This window comes from Hibiscus syriacus, unplaced genomic scaffold, assembly GCF_006381635.1.
Source record: "Hibiscus syriacus cultivar Baekdansim isolate YM2019G1 unplaced genomic scaffold, ASM638163v2 tig00116944_pilon, whole genome shotgun sequence".
In the NCBI taxonomy this organism is placed as follows: domain Eukaryota; kingdom Viridiplantae; phylum Streptophyta; class Magnoliopsida; order Malvales; family Malvaceae; genus Hibiscus; species Hibiscus syriacus.
The window spans coordinates 1,299,474-1,320,061 of NW_024063479.1; the positions used below are offsets into that span (position 1 = coordinate 1,299,474).

General features: G+C 35.2%; 1 protein-coding gene and 2 pseudogenes across 1 annotated transcript; 1 reads left to right on the forward strand and 2 right to left on the reverse strand.

Moving 5' to 3' along the window:
* The first annotated feature begins 2,446 nt into the window (after positions 1–2,446).
* On the forward strand, positions 2,447–6,671 carry LOC120188367 (monosaccharide-sensing protein 2-like). The gene is made up of 6 exons (XM_039191818.1): positions 2,447–2,602; positions 2,819–2,960; positions 3,950–4,516; positions 4,680–5,623; positions 5,721–5,908; positions 6,100–6,671. Exons 2-6 carry the CDS (start codon positions 2,882–2,884, stop codon positions 6,542–6,544), a joined length of 2,223 nt encoding a protein of 740 aa, XP_039047749.1. The 5' UTR covers positions 2,447–2,602; positions 2,819–2,881; the 3' UTR covers positions 6,545–6,671.
* A 318-nt stretch (positions 6,672–6,989) lies between these two features.
* Positions 6,990–10,034, reverse strand: LOC120188399 (annotated as a pseudogene).
* Positions 10,035–14,343: 4,309 nt separating this feature from the next.
* On the reverse strand, positions 14,344–17,293 carry LOC120188401 (annotated as a pseudogene).
* Positions 17,294–20,588: the final 3,295 nt, after the last annotated feature.

Here is a 20,588-nt window from a genome sequence, read left to right on the forward strand (position 1 = left end):
CCAGAAGATTCTGATGTATACTTTTATTTTTGGACTCTGCCTAATCACCACTTCTTGATTCTTCAAAGGTCGCATATCAATTGATAAAAACAAGTTTCACATAATGATCCAAATATTATCTTGATATGTAGATTTTTTTATTAATCGAATATATTAGAACCAATTTTTATATAATTTAAATTATGTGATTTAAATTTGATCTTACATATTATTAAATAAATTTAAAGAAATTTAATAATAATTCAATAATAACTGGATATAAATAATATTAATATAAAAAAATATTAATCTGAAACAGAAAGTCGTCCAGAGAATGTAAAACTTTCAAAATCTTCAAGGATTTTGAAGAATAGCGGCTTCAGAAGCCTCATGGAGGTTCACTTGAGCAAAAGATATAGGAGTGGCGATGACTCTAAAAAGGTGGGAAGGCTAATGCCCCAAACTTTGGTGGTCTAATTACCCTTTAAATCATTGGTAGTCCTGAAACTATTGTAATTAAGTCATTGTCCCTTTCAAAAGTTTTTGTATAATTGGTTTTTAAGATAATTTCAGTTTTAAAATTAATGTAATACCCTAAATTTTTCTGGTTTAATTATTTTTTAAGACCTTTGAATTTTAAAATTACTAAAATTACACCCTTAATCTCTTAATTTTCATGATTTAATTACTTTTTAAGACCCTATTTATTTTAAAGTTAAACAACTTGTCCCATGACTTTAAAGGTGTAAAATAATTCACAGCATAATTGAATTGTTAACAAGATTTGTTGAAGTTAGGGATGACAATTTAATCTGAAACCGACAGATTTCGAACCGACCCAAATTGATAGGATAGGATTAAAAAAAAACAGGTTCAGGTTAGGTTGGGTGGAGGGTGGAAAAACCCTAACCCGACCTGACTCAAGGGTAATAGTGTATCGATGATTGCTACAATACCCCATATCTATTTTTCTTATTTTATATCATGTTGGATTGAGTCATGTTATATTTATACTCTAAAAATTTAGGTCAGATTAGATTCGAGTGGATGATATATTTTTCTAGGTTGGATTGAATTCAGGTGAAGTATATATATTTTTCGATTAGGGTCAGGTTGACCAAAACCAGACCAGACTTGACCCGTTGTCATCCCTAGTTGAAGTTTGTCTCTTTAAGACAAATACGTCATCTTCTTAGTGTTTGAGAACGTTAGACGTCTATTTCTCAAGCTACAACAATAACCATTCACTAATAACCGCTATAATAAATAATTTGAATTTAATCTTATCTTTTCCTACCAAGAATCAAATTTTCAGAAGAAAAGAGTTCAACAAATACTTAATTGGTACTTAAAGTATTTTTTAAAAATAAAAAATCTATTTAGTACCAAAACTCGGTTTTATGACATTCTTGAAGCTGATGCACGTTTCAATGAGATGGGCAGTATGATCACATGCATGATATTGGTTCTTGACATATTCAATGGCGTGGTTCTTCCTCATGAGAGTTGTTCTTGTTGATGAACAACGTGGTATTTGATGATTCGTGAAATTTTATTTTGATTAGTTTTGGACGAAGAGTCATGTGTAATAGAGACAATGTTAAACTCAATGAACGTGGAGAAAAAAACATATGATTTTTTTTAGAAGAAAAAAAATATGGAAAAAGTTTTTTTTTTGTAAATATTTATTATCTAGAGTCAAATGATGAACTCATAAGTATGAGATATAATGGATGAGACGAGAGAGGGGACGGCTACCGTAGAAAGAGGGAACGGGGAGAGAGGGGGCGGCGGGAGGGAGGGAGGGGGGCTGGTGAGACGAGAGGGAGAGGGAGAGGGAGAGGGAGGGGGAACTGGAGAGACGGGGAAGACTGGTGGATTTTAAAAAAATTATTTTTTAATTTTTTTAAATAAAATTATCAAAATCATCAAAATACGACGTGTATTACCTAACAAGATTTTTTAACAGCTATTACGTTTGAAACACTTAAAAATAGTTTAGATACCTAAATGGGAAAAACAATATAGTTAAGACACTTATTTTTTTTATACTAAGCATTAAATTTATGATATTTTAATTTAATGACTAAAACAGAACACTAACTAATTGTTTGATGACTAATATGAGTTTACTCCTTTTTTCTAAAATATAAATAGAATCCAAAATAAATCATTCAATCTCTTGATTTTTATTACATAAATTATTGGTCTTTCTTAATATCAAATTTTATGTTCAAATATTGAATTAGTCTGACTCTAATTAAATTATTAATCAATAATAACAAATATTATATATTTTAATGTAATTAAAAATATGAATATATTATATATATACAATATTTATATAATATTCATGTTGGCTTCCTCTCTTTGCCTTTCCTTTGCTCACTTGTTGACGATGATGATCACTTACCTTTTTTTTATAATAAAAAAATCAGAAATGAATAAAATAAACTAAACCTCATCAGCCCAATCACCAAGCACCACTTTTTTATTTGATTCCAAAGGCTGATGGCAGTCTGTTGTGTCTTTTTGTACATCTGATGATTCTTGAAACTCTTTTATCACCCTGTTTTATGCTCCTGTTTCCAGCTATTATCTGCCTTCGCTTTTACTTCCCCAGGTAAACTTTAGCTTTTCTTTTTTGGTTTTATATTCGATTTAGACATCTGAGTTTCTTGTGTTCTCTCTCTTTTAGTACATAAACAACAAAAGATAGATTTTTTTTCACGGTGTTTGGAAAATTGTGATCTGATATGCTCTACAGATGCTGCTTCAGGCACTGGTTCTAGTTGTTTTTTTGGATCCATGATCTGGGTTTTATTTGTTTACATTTCAGGGTACTTGGTTAAGTGTCACTGTTGAGTGGATTTTGGGATTTTTTTGTTTTCTGGGAAAAAAGATGAGTGGAGCTGTGCTTGTAGCTGTTGTAGCGGCTATTGGTAACTTGTTGCAAGGATGGGATAATGCTACCATTGCAGGTGAATTCATTGCTTTCATGAATTGTTATATGTATCTAATTCAAGTTCATCATAGTTCAAACTAATATGATAGGTTTCTTATGTCAAAGATCTATGGTGAATTTGAGTTCCTAATTGAATTGATGGGGTTTTTGCTCTTTTTCCCTACTTGGATGTAAATGGTGTTTGCCATCTCTTTAGATTTGATTAGTTGGTTATCATCTTTGCTTTCACGAACTGCTGCTATATGTATATAGTTCGACATCGAAAATCCAGTCTTTTGGGCTAGAACGATAGCTTTCGTGTGTTGAAGATCTATGGTGAATTCGAGTTGTTGATCTGGTTTTCCCTTCCTCCATGATTAATATATGCAGTCCTCTACTTAAATCTAAAGGGTGTTTTGCCATCTCTTTAGATATGATTAATTGGCTATCATCAGTTTCATGAACCACTATATGTATGTAGTTCAACATCGAAAATTCAGTCTTTTTAACTAAACTGATAGATTTCATATGTCAAAGATCTAGGGTGAATTCATGTTGTTGATCTAATTGGACTGATGTGGTTTCCCTTTTCTCCATGATTAATATATGCAGCCCTCTACTTAAATCTAAACGGTGTTTTGGCATCTCTTTAGATTGATTAATTGGCTATCATTGGTTTCATGAACCGATATACATATGCAGTTCGACATAGAAAATTCAGTATTTTGGACTAATTAGATCTATCATCTATCGTGATTTTGAGTTGATGATCAAATTATATTGATGGGGCGTTTTTCTTTCCTTAAGGTTTAACATATGTAGTTAGTTCCTGTGTTTTCCTGTCTCTTTTGATTGATTAGTTTGTTATCCTCGTTGGTTTCATGAACTACTCTCTATATATTATGTAGTTCAACACCGAAAATTCAGATTTTTGGACTAAGATACTAGATTTTAAAGTTTTATATGTCAAAGATCCATGACTTTAGATTGATTAATTAGTTATGCTCTTTGCATTTTGCGTTGCAGGCGCTGTTCTATACATAAAGAGAGAGTTTAAATTGGAAAGCGAACCGACTATAGAGGGTCTGATTGTAGCCATGTCTCTTATCGGAGCCACATGCATTACTACATGCTCAGGAGGAATATCGGACTGGCTAGGTCGCCGCCCAATGCTAATAATCTCGTCCGTTCTTTATTGTCTTAGTGGTCTTGTAATGTTATGGTCTCCTAATGTTTTTATCTTGCTATTGGCAAGACTTTTGGATGGGTTTGGGGTTGGTTTAGCAGTAACTCTGGTCCCAGTTTACATATCCGAGACTGCACCACCCGAAATAAGGGGATTGTTGAATACCCTTCCGCAGTTTACTGGTTCTATTGGAATGTTTTTGTCATATTGCATGGTTTTTGGAATGTCGTTAACGGACTTACCGAATTGGAGAATTATGCTTGGAGTTCTTTCTATTCCATCTCTTATCTATTTTGCATTAACTGTTTTCTTCTTGCCCGAGTCACCAAGATGGCTGGTAAGTAAAGGGCGAATGAGCGAGGCGAAAAAAGTTTTGCAGAGACTACGTGGCAGGGAAGATGTTGCTGGTTAGTTATCTGCAGTCGCTCTTTTCTTAGTAACTGATGCATTATGTAATTTTGAGACTTTTTTGTTTTTCTCGGAGTTTTAAATTACTCTCACCATGGAGCTGCTATATGATGAATAATGATGTATCTTGCGGATGGTACTGATATTATTTGAAATGAACAGGTGAGATGGCATTGCTAATTGAGGGACTTGGTGTTGGAGGTGAAACCTCGATAGAGGAGTACATAATTGGTCCAGCCAACGAGGACATCGAAGACCAAGATATATCTGCTGATAAAGATCAAATCAAGTTATATGGAGCCGAACAAGGTCTTTCCTGGGTGGCCAGACCTGTCACTGGACAGAGTACTCTAGGTTCTGTGTCTCGGCATGGAAGCGTAGCTTCTCAGAGTGCTCTTGGTCTTGTTGATCCTCTTGTTACCCTCTTTGGAAGTGTCCATGAGAAGGTTCCGGAAACAGGAAGTATGCGTAGCGCACTTTTTCCGCACTTTGGTAGCATGTTCAGCGTTGGAGGTAATCAAGCTAGAAACGAAGAGTGGGATGACGATATTGTTCCTAGAGAGGGCGAGGACTACCAATCCGATGGTGGCGATGGTGATTCAGATGACAATTTGCATAGTCCTTTGATCTCCCGGCAAACAACCAGTTTGGACAAGGACATAGTTCCAGCTGCCCACGGTACTCTTACAAGCCTAAGACATGGTAGTCTAATGCAATCAACTACCGGAGAACAAGTCGGTAGCATGGGTATTGGTGGTGGTTGGCAGATAGCATGGCAATTGTCTGAAAAAGAAGGTCCGGATGGGAAAAAGCAAGGGGGCTTTAAAAGAATTTATTTACACTCAGCGGGTACACCTGGATCGATGCGTGGATCAGTAGTTTCTCTTCCTGGTGCTGAAGCCCCTGAAGACAGTGAGTATGTCCAAGCTGCTGCGTTGGTGAGTGAGCCGGCTCTTTATTCCACTGAGCTTATGAAGCAGCATCCAGTTGGACCGGCTATGGTTCATCCGGCCGAAACTGCCATGGGACCAAGTTGGAAGGATCTCTTTGAACCGGGAGTCAAGCACGCTTTAGCAGTAGGGGTCGGAATTCAATTACTTCAGCAGGTATGTAGAGAACCTAACCATAATCATCTCCCTCTTCAAACAAAACAGCCTGAGGTTATTGAGGATTGTTCTTTAATCGTTCCTTTTTAAAATGCAGTTTTCCGGTATAAATGGAGTGCTATACTATACTCCCCAAATTCTTGAGCAGGCAGGAGTCGGAGTTCTTCTTTCGAACTTGGGCATCAGTTCATCTTCTGCATCTCTTCTTATCAGTGGAATTACGACCTTGTTGATGCTTCCTAGTATTGCAGTTGCGATGCGGCTTATGGATGTTGCCGGTAGAAGGTATGTTTTGTACCCTTTTCGGGTCTCGCAACTGCTACTCTGTGATGTCATTATCAGATGCCATGCCAATATTGCAGAAGTTCGTTTAATTTGAAGTTGTGAAGAAATTCAACGTTGGCATGCTGATTCATAAATTTTCCTTCCGTATTGTTATTACTTGATCTGTTCACATTGGTAAATCATTGTTGCAGGAGTTTGCTGCTCACCACAATCCCGGTCCTGATAACATCTCTTGTCGTCTTAGTCATTGGAAGCGTTGTGGAAATGGGGAACGTTGTGCACGCTGCAATCTCGACCGTTAGTGTTGTGCTATACTTCTGTTTCTTTGTCATGGGATTCGGGCCGATCCCAAACATACTCTGTGCCGAGATCTTCCCGACACGGATCCGTGGCCTATGCATCGCTATATGCGCCCTTACATTCTGGATTTGCGACATCATCGTCACATATTCACTCCCGGTGCTGCTCAAATCGATAGGTTTAGCCGGCGTCTTCGGGATGTATGCCGTCGTATGTGTTATATCATGGGTGTTTGTGTTCTTAAAAGTGCCCGAAACCAAAGGCATGCCCCTTGAAGTCATTACAGAGTTCTTTTCCGTTGGTGCGAAGCAAGCTTCAGCTGCCAAGAACAACTGAGTTTGGTTAAATATTTGATGGATATTTTGAAAGTTTTGACGACTGATGCTCAAATTTATTGGCAAAATAGGCAGTTTGATTTATGTAGAAAAAGATTTTAAAAATACTTTATGATTTGCTATTTGTTATACTTTTCTAAATCACATTTAAAGTTGAAAAATCTATAACACCCTACCTTGATTTTAAATTCTCGTTTTTTCTTGAAATACTCGTATATGACACCCGCATCAATACGTAACATACCTGTATCCGACACTCACAGGACATAACCTGTTAACCTGTGGACAACGGTTGACCTTGAAAAGTTAATGTACCTAACATGAGCAAATTCGTAAAATGACCACGGCCACCGCTAGCAGCCGCCGCTTGTCCACCGGAATCTCCACAACTATACATCAACAAATGGATTCAACATAGAATTTACTAACATCATATATAATCTTAATAATCAGAAGCATGATGTTCCCATTCCATTCATGATAGAGTGGTAGCGAACAATTACAACTATAGTTCAAAAGACCAGCTAGGCTTGAGTTCTCATATGCATAACCATAATCAAATTCAAAGTGAGAATCTACCAGCTAAGCTCAGTGTTAACAATCAAAAAATGATTTTTTCTAATAGCTACCGCTCTGTGTTGATTGCTTTTGACCTTCTATGGTATTCTGAAATTAAATATATTCGTCCCGGGAAGGGTTTGGATTCTCTAATATCGGAGATCTCACCGATCGCAATGATCAGCAAGATAGCAATACCAAGTCAAAAAGTAGAAGTGTGCATGGCTTATTTCAGTCGAACATCCTCTCCCCTGTCGAGAATAGCAAGAATATGAAAGAACTAAATACACAGAGCAATCCGGGAATGAAAAAGACTGCCCTCCATCATTCTGGACTAGAAAGATCTGAATATTCATCTTTAACAGCTTCAAGAAGCTTTCTGGTCATATCGACCCCAATGATCCCAGCTAGAGTACCAGCTGTATTAGAGACACCCATTACAATTCCTGCGTATTTGGGTGCAATATCCATATGATTCACTGCAAACCCAGCCCACCAAATGCCAAGAAACCGAGAGCCACTGAAGAAAAGAAAACGGTTCCACCAGATGTTCTGAAGAACGGAAGTGCCATCAGTGCAAGAGAAGATATAAATCCTACAGTGTTCAAGAACTTCCTTGTTTTAGTCACAGACATTATTCTTTTGGTGATCAAGTGGTCAGCAACAACCCCGCTGATATTCGAGATTATGAACATGTTGAAATAGGGCAAGTCAGTTCATTAATACATAGAGAGCATAGTGGAATGTGAAATTATTTACCACTATGCCCAAACTGGTCCACTGACTAAAATCCTCTTCCATGGGATTTTGGAAGTTCTCACGGTAGCCGCTGGTCCATTCTCCACTTTTAACTTCTGACTTGCTTTGGTAGGTAACACGGATTCTCCAAAACTAGTGGCAGTGGCTTTCTGATGCTCAGATCGAGGGGGGCAGTTGCATATTTAAACCAGAGAAAGGCCACATGACGCCTAATTCCGCTTGTGCAAGAAAATACAGATTGGGGACCTCTGAACTTCAACAGGCTCGGAAGGACAAGCATTCCCACAGCCGCACCTAGGTACATCCCGGAAGTAGTAAATGAAACAGATCTTGACCTCTCATGTGGTGGAACCCACTGTGCCACACCTACAAGCGAGCAAGCAACGACCAAGACTGTGACTCTATTGGGATCTAGTGGAACCAAAAAACAAGTTGATGACTATAATACGAATGAGAGAAGAAGAACCCTCCTTCCCCCGATCTTTTGAGCCAACCATCCTCCAGGCACCTGTGAACAAGCATAACCATAATAGAATGTGTAAAGTATTGTGCCTTTGCTTGATTGGTTAATCCCAGCAGCATCAACCGCAACCGTGTATGCTATGGAGAAGCCCACACGTTCTATGTAACATACACGTGCTGACAAAGGTTAAAATGACAATTAAATATCGCTTTGGGAATTTCATCCACTTCATGATTCACATCTACTCTTATATAGGATTGTTCTGCTAACTGTCTTCAAACAAATTGACTATCTAGCAGCTTAGACTTTCGATCCGTATTAACAAGCATTTCATCACAAGACAGCAGTTTCTTTGTCACTGTCTCGTACCTTTAATATATCTGCACAGCCTGGATGGAAAAATATCATACAAATGTTAAAAATGCAGGAAAAAGGTATCATCAAATTAGCTTGCTAAATCTAAATGTTAAGTAGACATCAGTTAAGAAGGAATTCATGCTTAATTTGCTTTATTAGTGAAATTTTAACTCAAAACCTCTAGTGATTGCTTGATTCTATCAATATGATACACTAACTTGACTTCTTAGGGATGGATAACACGTGAAAGGTCCAAGGTATCATATAAAAAACAGATTGTTATTACCATGAAAGGAGTTTCCCCAGAACATCTCATCCAAAAAATATTGAGCCCACAAATGGCAAAAGGGATGGAACTGGCATCCGAATTTAGACACAAAATTTACGAGAACATCGTAACTGCAAAAGCCTATCATGAAAATATTAGTTAACAGATTGTTGCAGCAAATCAAATGTTGCTGTGAGAGACTGTTAATATGAGATGAATATTCAATCACTCACTTCTGTGACTAAGAATCAAAAGAAGTTTATAAGTGGAAACTCATTAAAAACAACCAGATCTGATAATATGCTTAGCGAATTCTCTGATAAAAGCATTATCTGAGGTAAAGATGAGATTTTTCACAAGTCAAAACATCAAGCCAATGGACCAGCATTTGCAATTTCATGACAGCATTTTTATTTCACCATTGAAATGGGGTTGCCATTTCAATGAATATCTTTGTAAAGTGCATCAATTCAATAATGTTAGCCATTTTATATCAAATATCTACCAGATGAATGAACTGAACTTCCCGGCAGGCCAGCACTAACAAATTCAAGAACAATACACACATTCAAGAGACGTACTATTCAAGCCAAGTCCATTTACGAGAAGAAAATATAATCTCCGATCTCATCATATGAAAGGGGATCAGAGAGCTGAGTTCCAGTTGAAAATTACCCACGGGTCGACTTAAGAACACCCAAAAGATCTTTGTAACGAACAATCAAACATTTTTTATGGAATGGAATTAATTGGGAAATATCAACAAACAGAAAGAAGACAAAATGAAGAAAGAGAAAGATATGAAAAAAATGGAACAAATTGAAACGAAAAAAGAGATACCCAGAGTGCAGAAACAGGTTAAAAACATACCTTGAAAATTTGGGTATCATTGGAATTTCATGGAAGAAGCAAAAGCACATTGGTGGAAAGAAAAACCCTAATCAGAGAGAGATGGGAAGTGAACGTGGTGAAAGGGCTTTGTCCTGCTGAAAACTCACTAATTTCTGAACTTCACGTGTTCGTTAGCTTCACTCTCGCAGAATGCGATTCTCCTCCTCTCTGACAATTTGCATTCAATATTTCAAAAAAAATAAATAACTATGGGTAAAGTACACAAATGGTCCCCATACTATAGGATAATGCTTTATTGAGTCCCTAACTATTAAAAGCTATAAAATAATCCTTCCATTATAGGGTAATATTTTATTGAATCTCTCTACTATTAAAAATTGTATAATGATATCTCAACTATAGGGCGTTGTTTTATTGAGTCCTCCAACTATTATAAGTTACAAAATGATCACTCGACTATTCATAAACTCGCCCATTTTCATTAAATTATTGATGGTCGTCTAAGCTAGACGTTAACCTACTGATTGAGATATGATAAAATAATATTTTAATGACATCTACTGGAATCATCAATACTTTTAAGCATTGGCTTGATGATATAATGTTTCAAGCACGGACTATACATCATAATATAAACGATGAGTTGATTCATAAAATACATCTCAAATAGTTATGAGATCAGATTTTATCATATCTCAATCAATAAGTTAATGGCCAGCTTAGATGACTATCAATTTTTTTAATGAAAAATGATGAGATGGAATCTGTGAATAATCGGGTGACCATTCTGTAACTTTTAATAGTCGAAAGACTCAACAAATCAATGTTCTATAATCATAGTACTATTTTATAATTTTTAATAGTTATGAGACTCAAAAAATTAATACCCTATAGGCAAGGGACCATTTATGTACTTTACCCAATAAATATTGTGTGACTTGTTCGTGATTTAACCAATTTAAGATAAAACTCAATCATATTTATATTAAAAAATCAATTTAAGATAAAACTCAATCAGATTTTTTTTTTTAAAAAATTGATTTTAAATTTAAAAAAATTAATTCACTCGGTCAATAAATTTTAAAATAAATAGTTAAAATTTTAGTTGAAACTTCCCTATTTATCTGGTTGTGAGTTCAATACTTAGTAGGGAGTAACATTTTCATTTTCCTTCTCTTAGGGCGGATAAATTATTTTATAGACTCTTTTCACCACATCATTGATAGTTTGAACCAATTAAAAGAATTTACATCAATTTTTTTAAATCAGTTTATTTCCTTAATTATAAAGTAGCATTTGTTCAATCATTGACATTGAACGCTGACTATTTGTCCCTCTGTTAGAGGTGTTCCAGAAATATCTGTAATCGAGTAAATAGCTCTACGAACTAATAGATCGGCTTGAATTACAAATTGGAAAGATTTGTACAAGTTATACCTTTTGTCACCACTATGTGGAAAATCATTAGATATGAATATGTTAGATGCCTGCGACTCGATCGGTGAAGGTGAAATAATATCTATTCCCAAAAAAATGTTTTTTTTTCATGGTGCTCGAATTCGAGACCACAAGGAATAACAACGATTCTTTTACCATCGAAATCTATTAGTTCGTGCAAATTAAATTTAAATTCAGGAACTATCCTTAGGATCTTTATTAATGCATATAAAAAATTATCTTTGTTCATCCAAGTTTTTTTTTCATGGTGCTCGAATTCGAGACCACAAGGAATAACAACGATTCTTTTACCATCGAAATCTATTAGTTCGTGCAAATTAAATTTAAATTCAGGAACTATCCTTAGGATCTTTATTAATGCATATAAAAAATTATCTTTGTTCATCCAAGTTTTTTTGTTTTTTTTTTCCTTTTTACCCTTAAATTCTTTAAGTTTTCCGAAACAAAAGCATCTGAAAATTTTATTTTATTTGGAAGATCTTTTGAAATTCTCAAGTTATATCATGCGTGAGTGGATAATCAGTTAGGGTTTTTCTGGTATTGAGAAAAGGATGGTATTGTTTTTATTTACATATTAGCCATGGACCACATACAACTACTCTTGCTTGAATCCTCCGTAAATGATTTTTTTTTTACTTTAATCTTCATTTTTAATTATCTCATCTAATTTTAAAATTCTAAATTTTCTTCCCTATGCAACACAAAATAATGATAACTTTGTTTTTTTCGATGGTTTTCTTTCATTGAGTTACAGACAATAAGAATGGGTGAGAATTTTGAAAGTTTTGAAATGTATTATAGGAAGAAGAAGAAAATTTAAAAAGATTTTAAAAATAATTTCTAAATTTAAGTATAATTTTAACACTAATTAATGAAGGGACTGGTTTGAAAAATAAAATATGCGCATAAATGACATAAAAAAAAGATTAATGTAATTTTTTTAAAATTGTTTAGATTATTGATGATGTGGTGGAAAGGTTCTATAAAATAGATTTTCTAAATGGAGAATAAACAAGATTTTGTGTTCGTTTAATTAAATGAACGAACATGAACATAGATCTCGTTCGTTCATTTACGTTCGTAAACATTCGGTTATGTTCGTTTATGTTTGTTCGGTTATGTTCGTTTATGTTTGCTTATGTTCATTCATTTATGTTTAACCCAATCTTCTTAAATCAATTTTGGTGACCAATTTGTAAGTATCTTAAAAATATTAATTAATCTGATATTCTGATGACCAACTCCATAATTAACCCAATTTTTTTGGAGATTAAATCCAATATGTTAACCCGTGAGGCACCTCGCACCTATATTCATTTTCCCTTTTTTTCCCCAAACCCTAGTGTTCACTGGAGAGTGGAGACGATCGCTGAAAGCTTCAAAAACAAGTTATATTATAGTGCAATCTGAATTTTTACAGGTCTATTTTCAACTCTTTCTTTGTTTTATTTGGCTTAATAGTTGATATGTAAAGTTATTGAGGGTATCTTCACATCTAAAACTCAATAAAACATTATACTTCTTTCTATAAATAGATGGGAAGATAAAGGTAACAATCGGAAGTATATGAACATCAGTAAAAAGAAAAATATATAGAATTTGCCATAAAACAAAACAAAGGTTTCTATGCAATTTCTGAAAAAGAGTGTAATAGTGGAAGTAATGGGTTTTCCAGGAAAAACCCATTAATAAGTAGAAAATATATTTTGACAATGAACTTTTGTTTTCATAGTTCTTGTGTGACCTTTAGTTGTGGAGTAGACTTTAGGTACGTTAAAATTTTGAATGGTGGTTTAGCAATAATATTAGTTATGATATGTAGCATCGAAGGAATTTCAGATCTATGTTATTGCCTTGTAGTCCAATTTGTACCGTTCGAAATCTTCATGCTGTTAAATTTTTTACTCTGCCAACAAAAAGGACCATTATAAACAAATCTCACTAAAGTCTGACATTGATCTCACAAAACTTTTAGTCGACGAATTTATTAGAATAACGTAGTAGAAAATGATTGTTCATATGTAATCATGGACCACTAAGATAAATGTTATATCGTTAAATTAAAGTCGTATGAATCATTTAATATCTTTAAAAGATCGATCGAAATATTTGATATCTTCAAACATTTCATCACTGCTAATAAGCTCTTACACTATTTATCATTGTAGATTTGGTTGATTTGCATTGTCGACTATTTTTCATGAAAGAACAATGGAAGGTAGGGTCTCCAACGTTTATGTTCGTGTTCGTTTATGTTCGTTTATTTATTAAATGAACAAACATGAACAAGTTATATTCCTTAATAAACGAACATGAACAAATTTTTGTTTGTTTGTTTATGTTCGTGTTCGTTTATGTTCGTTTATTTATTAAATGAACGAACATGAACATACCTCCGTTCGTGTGCGTACGGTTCGTTTACAAGCCTAGTTAATCGTATTGTTTAGTCTAAACGGTCGGTTAACCATTATAAAGGTTACTGGATTTTCTAACTGTAATCTAATTGTTAAGAAATGGTTAACCGCTAACGGTTAATCGTTATTAATTGTTCGGTTACAGGTTAACCTATTTATTTTTTAAAAATAAGACAACATTAACGTTTTAAAGATTCATAATTCGTACAACAAAAAAAGTGCAGCACTTAACACATACTTACACCGGTGTAAGTATGTACACCTCCCAATATAATTATAAAATTAATTTATAAAGTTAATATCAAAACTAGTCTCATCAGACGACCATCGGAAGAGATAGAAGTATTAGCACGTTAATCTTTAGATAGATTTCCGTTGACTTTGAATGAGTTTCGTGGAAAGTCAATATGAGGATAAGAAATATGAGTGAAATACGAATGTTTTGATATTGATATTGTAGCGAATGACTATTGATGATAGGCAACGATTAACACCCAACAGAGATCGAAAAATTCAATGCCTCTAATTGAATCGTTTTAAAGTTTAGTTAAAAAAGTTGATACACAAATCCAAAGATTTTGAGCATTAATACATCCACACTGAAACGTCGTCGTTTTAGCCACGTCAATACATGCATATTTTTGTAACATTGAGAATGAACATTTTTTTCATCAATTTTGGATTTCAAATTTTCAACAATTGTCTAATTGAAAAGAAAATTAAAAAAAATAAACTACAAACCTGAGGAAAATGCTATTACTCTCTCAACTTATTTTAGGGGAATAAAAGAAGAGAAATTTAAAATGGAGGGGTTTTCAAATCCTCAAACTTAATGCGTGCTTCAAGTTCCCCACATGCAACACATACTGTCCCAATACAACCTTTCTTCTCCCAAGCTCATCAACCACGTTCAAATCTTTGCAAACATCCACTTCGAACCTCACCGACGTTTCCGATCTCCCTCTCAACGAAACTTTCTCGAATCCCACCAGATGTTTCCGGGGTGAGTTGTGCACCGACGGAGGAGTGGCGAACAACAAGACCGTGTGGCTCCCATCCTGTCTCCCCATGTTTCGAACCCTCATATGTAAATCGAACGTCGAGTTTTTACAATGTCGTTCGACGGTCTTGACGGAATTACAGTCCGATGAGTGGAGACAGATGTCGTCTTCGTCCAAGGGGAACAATAGTACTTGAGGTGCTTTAACTAGTTTGTGGCTGAATTTGGAGTAGCTTAACCCATCTCCAAATGTGTAAACTGTTTTTCCAGTGTAGAATCTGTAAGTTCTTCCGGGGTACCCTTTGGAAGGGTCTGGTCTCATGTTCATGTTTGTCATTGGGACGTTTTGAAGATATGATTGTGGATACCATTTCATTGGCAGCCTTCCACCTAATAATAATGCTCAAGGAAATAGTATGTTACTCGGACTCGGGTTTGAATATTGAATAAAAATTCTGACATAAAATCATGTGTATGTTCTTATCTCTCAAGGTAATCGGAAAACTGCAAATGGAGAAAAGCTTACTTGGATTATAATACCCAAAAATCACATCAGCAATGGCAGCTCCACCAGCTTCACCGGGATAACCAACCCAAAGGATGCTTGAAATCTTCTTGTTGTTTTTAGCAAACGAAACATCAAGGCCTCCACCAGACATTATTACAAGAATCACAGGTCCCCTGGCAACCTTTGCAACTTCAGTTATAAGAAGTGGTTGCTGTCCGGGCAAAAGGAGGTCGACTCGGTCGAGCCCTTCTCTTTCAAGAGATTGGTCGATGCCCATCACAAGCACCGTGGCATCGACCGAGGATGCTATTTTCTTCGCTGCGTTTACTTGGGCAGTGGCACAAACCACATTGGAGCAGCTCGACAGGTATTTTGTTGCCACTGAAGCTGTTAGGCCCTGCAATGGTGTTGTGTATTTTCATGGAACGCCTGCAAGGTTTTACCGTGATGATATGCGTCGAATCCGGATATTGGACAGAGAAACTTTAAAGAAAATGAAGAGTTCGGATAACATAAATCTCGAATACTATGTCGGATTACCTTCGTAGTTTCCTATCATGGTTTTTGTCACATTGGCATTGGGTCCAATTACTGCCAATGTATTGATTGCAGTGGGAGACAGAGGCAACGATCCAGATCTGTTCTTGAGCAACACAATCCCTTGTCTCGCAACTTCACGAGCTAGCTCTTGATGCTTCGAAGTACACACGTCTTTCAGTCCGAGCTTTCCGTAAGGTTGCTTCGGAGGATCGCCATCGAAGAAGCCAAGTCTCATCAAAGTATTGAAATTGTTTTAGACGGCTTTATTGATGGACGATTCTTTCAAAAGCCCTGCTTTCACTGCGGCCATGGTGTGGTGGCCGAGGAATGATCCGCAGTTGAGATCCAACCCTACAAAACATCAAAACATTTTATCAATTAATGATCGATTTCGAGTTTTTTTTAAGCAAGCACACTGACCTGCCGAGATCGCTTCGGCAGCGGCTGCTTCAGCTGTCTTGGTATAGTGCTGGTCCTTGAAGAACATCTCGACCGAATCACAATCAGAAATTATGTACCCATTTAACTTCCATTGAACACGAATAACCCCAGCCAGAAAATCGGGGTCAGCACAAGTTGGCTTACCGTTAACCTGATTGTAAGAACACATAACACTCGCCACATTCCCATCAACGACACAGCTCTTCAGTGGCGGTTGAAACGTATCGTCCATATCTTGTTGCGTTACCTAACCATAGAGATGTACATAGGTCAGACCGGATCGAGTTCATATTAATCCTATCTATGATATCAAACAGATAATCCGACCCTCGAACAACTAAATGAAAACTTCGAACTTTAGATAGTAGTACCACATCATTGAAATGGTAGCGATCAATCCCTTTCCAATTATCCAAATCATAGGCAGTGTAGTGCTTGCAGCATGCGGCGACCTTGAGTCGAGAAGGGTCGACATGACTGTCGGCCCGTTGTAAACCTTGGACGTAACCCGACCCGTATTTGCTGCTCAGCAAAGGGTCCTCTCTCGGTGTCTCTTGTCCCCTTCCCCACCGTGGGTCTCGGAATATATTGACGTTGGGTGACCAAAATGTTAGCCCTGCCAATCCAACGTTGTACATTGCACGACCTTCCGTGGAGACCACCTACAAATGGGTATAAAAATGAGTTAAATATATATATAATAAAAAGAAAATATTTAAATTATACGAGACCTAAGTTGTTTCTGCCCATCACTATATATATATATATATATAATCGGCTACATTATATATTCCATTTAGAGAGGTCATTGTAAACGACGCCAAAATGAAGAAAGTGACAAAACTGAATGCAACTTTTACTACCTTGCCGATGGCTTCAAAGAGGGAAACGTTGAATGAAGTCGCCGTCAAGATGACATGAGGAAAGCTCGTCGCTCTCGGAACCAGGTTGCTAAACCTGGTTCCCGGACCGATGTATGAGACCCCGTGAAGAGCCTCAGACCACCACTCATACCGGGGTATCACGAGCCGACTAACGTTCCCTGCACTACTAACCATAAACAAGATTTTCTCCTCCAACGTAAGCCTGCTTAGCAAGTTGGCCACCCTCTTATCCCACCCCGACGACACATTACAAAAGCCATAGCCCATAATGCACAACCTTGGGATCTTTCGTGGCGTCGCAAGCGAAGACGGGTTGAGCCGAAACCCAAACCGGAATCGACGAAAAACAATGCAAAGGAATGAAGAAACTGATGATAAAAATCACCTTGGCGATCATATTTGACCTGCTAAAACGTGATGGAAACATAGGATAAGATGCATCAATGTTTTATTTGGCAAATCCAAGAATGTATTTTAGAGTTAGTTATACTTTTAAAATTAAAATTTATATTCAAATTCGTAAATATTTGACGGAAGAATTTTAAGTTCGAATGAGTAGAAAAAAGTAAGGAAAAATAATGTAGCTTTAATATGATAATCGTACATCGAGATTTCGGGCCTGTTTTTCTGTCAATTCTGTAACTCACCTGAGGGATTATGGGAAGATAAATCGGCTTCGTTCTGTTCTTTAGCTCCTCAGCCAAATGTTTGAGGTAAAATTACAATAGAGGTCCCTGTCCTATAGCACTAAGTGTATTTTAGTTCATTTAAAACGAGTATAAACGTTCTATATTAGAACAGAAATAAAATGGTTACTTTAAAACCGTTCTAAAATATTAAACTTATAAGACAGAAAAGGTGTGATATTACTTTAAAATGTAATATAATTATTTTTTTGATGTATTAAGGGTAAATTTCAAGTTTAGTACCTAAACTATCAAGTTTTATTTTGTTTTAGTACCTAAATTTTTATTTGTTTCAAAATCATACGTAACGTTTACTTTTTATTTTATTTTAATATCTCACCTTTAAAAAATTAATGGAACTGCTGCATGTGGCATTTTTTATGAGAATTACATGATTTATCACTTAATTATCTTCTCACTCATATTTTGATCACTAAAGTTTAATTTTTTTAATTTAACTACTCAAATTCCAAATTGCTAATTTTTAACCACTCTAATTTATTTTATTAATAATTTTCGACATGAAATTTTTATTTTATTAATATATAATTAAAACAAAAAATAAATATGAAAGTTAGAGTGATTAAATTAGAAGTAATTTGAAAGTTAAATAATTAAATTAAAAAAATAAACTTCAGTGACAAAAATAGGAGTAAGAATATAGTTGAGTGATGAATGATGAATTATAACATCCCAAAACTAGAGCAAGTGACTAAAATAGAAGTTTTGAAAAATTGAAGTATGATTTCGAAAGATTGAAAAGTTCAAGGATTTAATTGGAAATATTTTTTTAGGATTGTTCAGTAAATAAAAAAAATAAGAAAACTCTGGAAATGCATGGCTTTCTTCTTCCTTCCTTCCCTTGGCTCCATTGATAAGGTAAAATTATCTCAAGTGATTTTTTCCTTGCAATTTGAAGTTGGGTTTAATTCTTGAGATGATAATTAAGCTTAAGGAAAGCTTAAATTGTTTCAAATCCATAAGATGAAAAGAGTAGAAGGTATTTAAGTTAAGAAGTGGATAAGTGAAATTTTGAATAAGGATATATAAATGGATTTAGAAGTTGGAATTTACTTGTCATCAACCTAATTAAGAGATATGAAGTTATAGAATTGAATTTGGAACATGTTGAAAATTGAGTTTAATTCTTGAATTTCATATGGATGATAGGATTTTGAGGTTTAAAAGGTAGTAAATGAGTAGAAATGGGTTTAAACATGTGTAGATGAGTTATGAATATGTTAAGGGATGAAAAATGAAGTGTTTGTGAGGAATTAAGTGAATTTTCGGGCTTAAAACATGATTCTGGGCTAGGGTGTATCGATACCCATTCAACAGGTACCGATACATCAGAAGAGAAATGCAGAAAAATATTCAAATGGTACCGATACCTTCAGGAGTGTATCAATACCCCCTTAAAAATGAAAACATCAAATGTAATTTGTGTACCGACACATAGGTAGTGTATCAATACACCCGTTAAGGAATGTATCAATACACTCTTGAGTGTACCGTTACCTACCTTGAATAAGAGATGAAAGTAGCCTTTCTTTTAGTCTAAGAAGTGAAAGATTAGAAGATATCAATTAGAATACTGATATGGATCCATGTATGATTATGTAGATATCGAGCTCAAGCAAGCTTTGGAGCAATCATCAAGTTAAGATTCGATCGAAAGAAAAAAAATTATAAAGGTGGATTTGGAACTTAGTGAGGCTAATGTGAGTGCAAACAAGTTAGTTTATGATGTTTAATGGAAATAAGACTTGCGATAAGTTTATTTCCTATATTAGAATGCATGAATTCATGATTATATACATGTGTTTGATCTGAGTATATGTGATATATATACTATTATATGTGTTAAATGATTTGTGTGAATACATGTAATGTGATAAGTCACGTGAACTAATATGAATGATCTATATGATTAAATGAGAATATGAAATAGGTTATATGATAGGGTCATAAGGAGTGATATGAACATGTGATTTAAGCTATGATTTAAAGAAATTATATGAGATGTGTGAACATAAAATAACCAAATGTAAGATATGTGATACCGTATAAGTGATTACATGAGAAAATATATATATGAATTATATGGAAGTGAACTATGTGATCATATGAACATGTGATGAAGAGTTATGCGAAAGAACTATAGGATATGAATGTGTGAATATGTAATAAGATAAAAATTAATGCCTATGATATGAGTTATGAGAGCTATAGGTATAGTTGGCATGCCAAGAGTCGAGGGTTACCTATGTCATTCGGGATATATGGACAGTTTACCTATGTCCTTCGGAACATATGGGCATTTACCTATGTTTTTTGGAACATATGGATAGTGGTCCTTTGGGACATATACAGAGGTCCTTCGGAACTTATACATAGGTCATTCGGGACACAAATTTCACATGCCACTCAGTGGATCTTATACGAGCTGTGGTGACAGCATAGTGTACGACCTCTGTGTACTCAGATAGCTTCAGTTCTCAACATTATACATGAGCTTTAAAGATAATAAAGAACTTGATATGATATTATGTGTGTTCCTTTGTGAAATGGTATATGTGCTATATGACGTGCATAAATGACAAGTTCAGGATCATAGGATAATAAACATGAAGATAATAATATAATTATATAGGTGTATTTGTTATATGAGATTGGTAATGGTTCATGCATTGGTGTGATTTAGAGTTTACATTATATGCTGATATGGTATAGAAGGAAATTAGTGATGATAAAATAAGTAATGATAAGTATGTTAATTATGAGATTAAGTATGTATATGCGTATGATGTTATGTTACATGACATGTGCATGTGTGTATATGTTACAGGGAAGAATA

Excerpts from the sequence above, each read along its gene's own strand:
- LOC120188367 (XM_039191818.1), top strand. The coding sequence starts at position 2,882 with ATGAGTGGAGCTGTGCTTGTAGCTGTTGTAGCGGCTATTGGTAACTTG. Across the intron at positions 2,961-3,949 it reads GGATAATGCTACCATTGCAG|GCGCTGTTCTATACATAAAG; the intron begins GTGAATTCATTG and ends TTTGCGTTGCAG. Across the intron at positions 5,909-6,099 it reads ATGGATGTTGCCGGTAGAAG|GAGTTTGCTGCTCACCACAA; the intron begins GTATGTTTTGTA and ends TCATTGTTGCAG.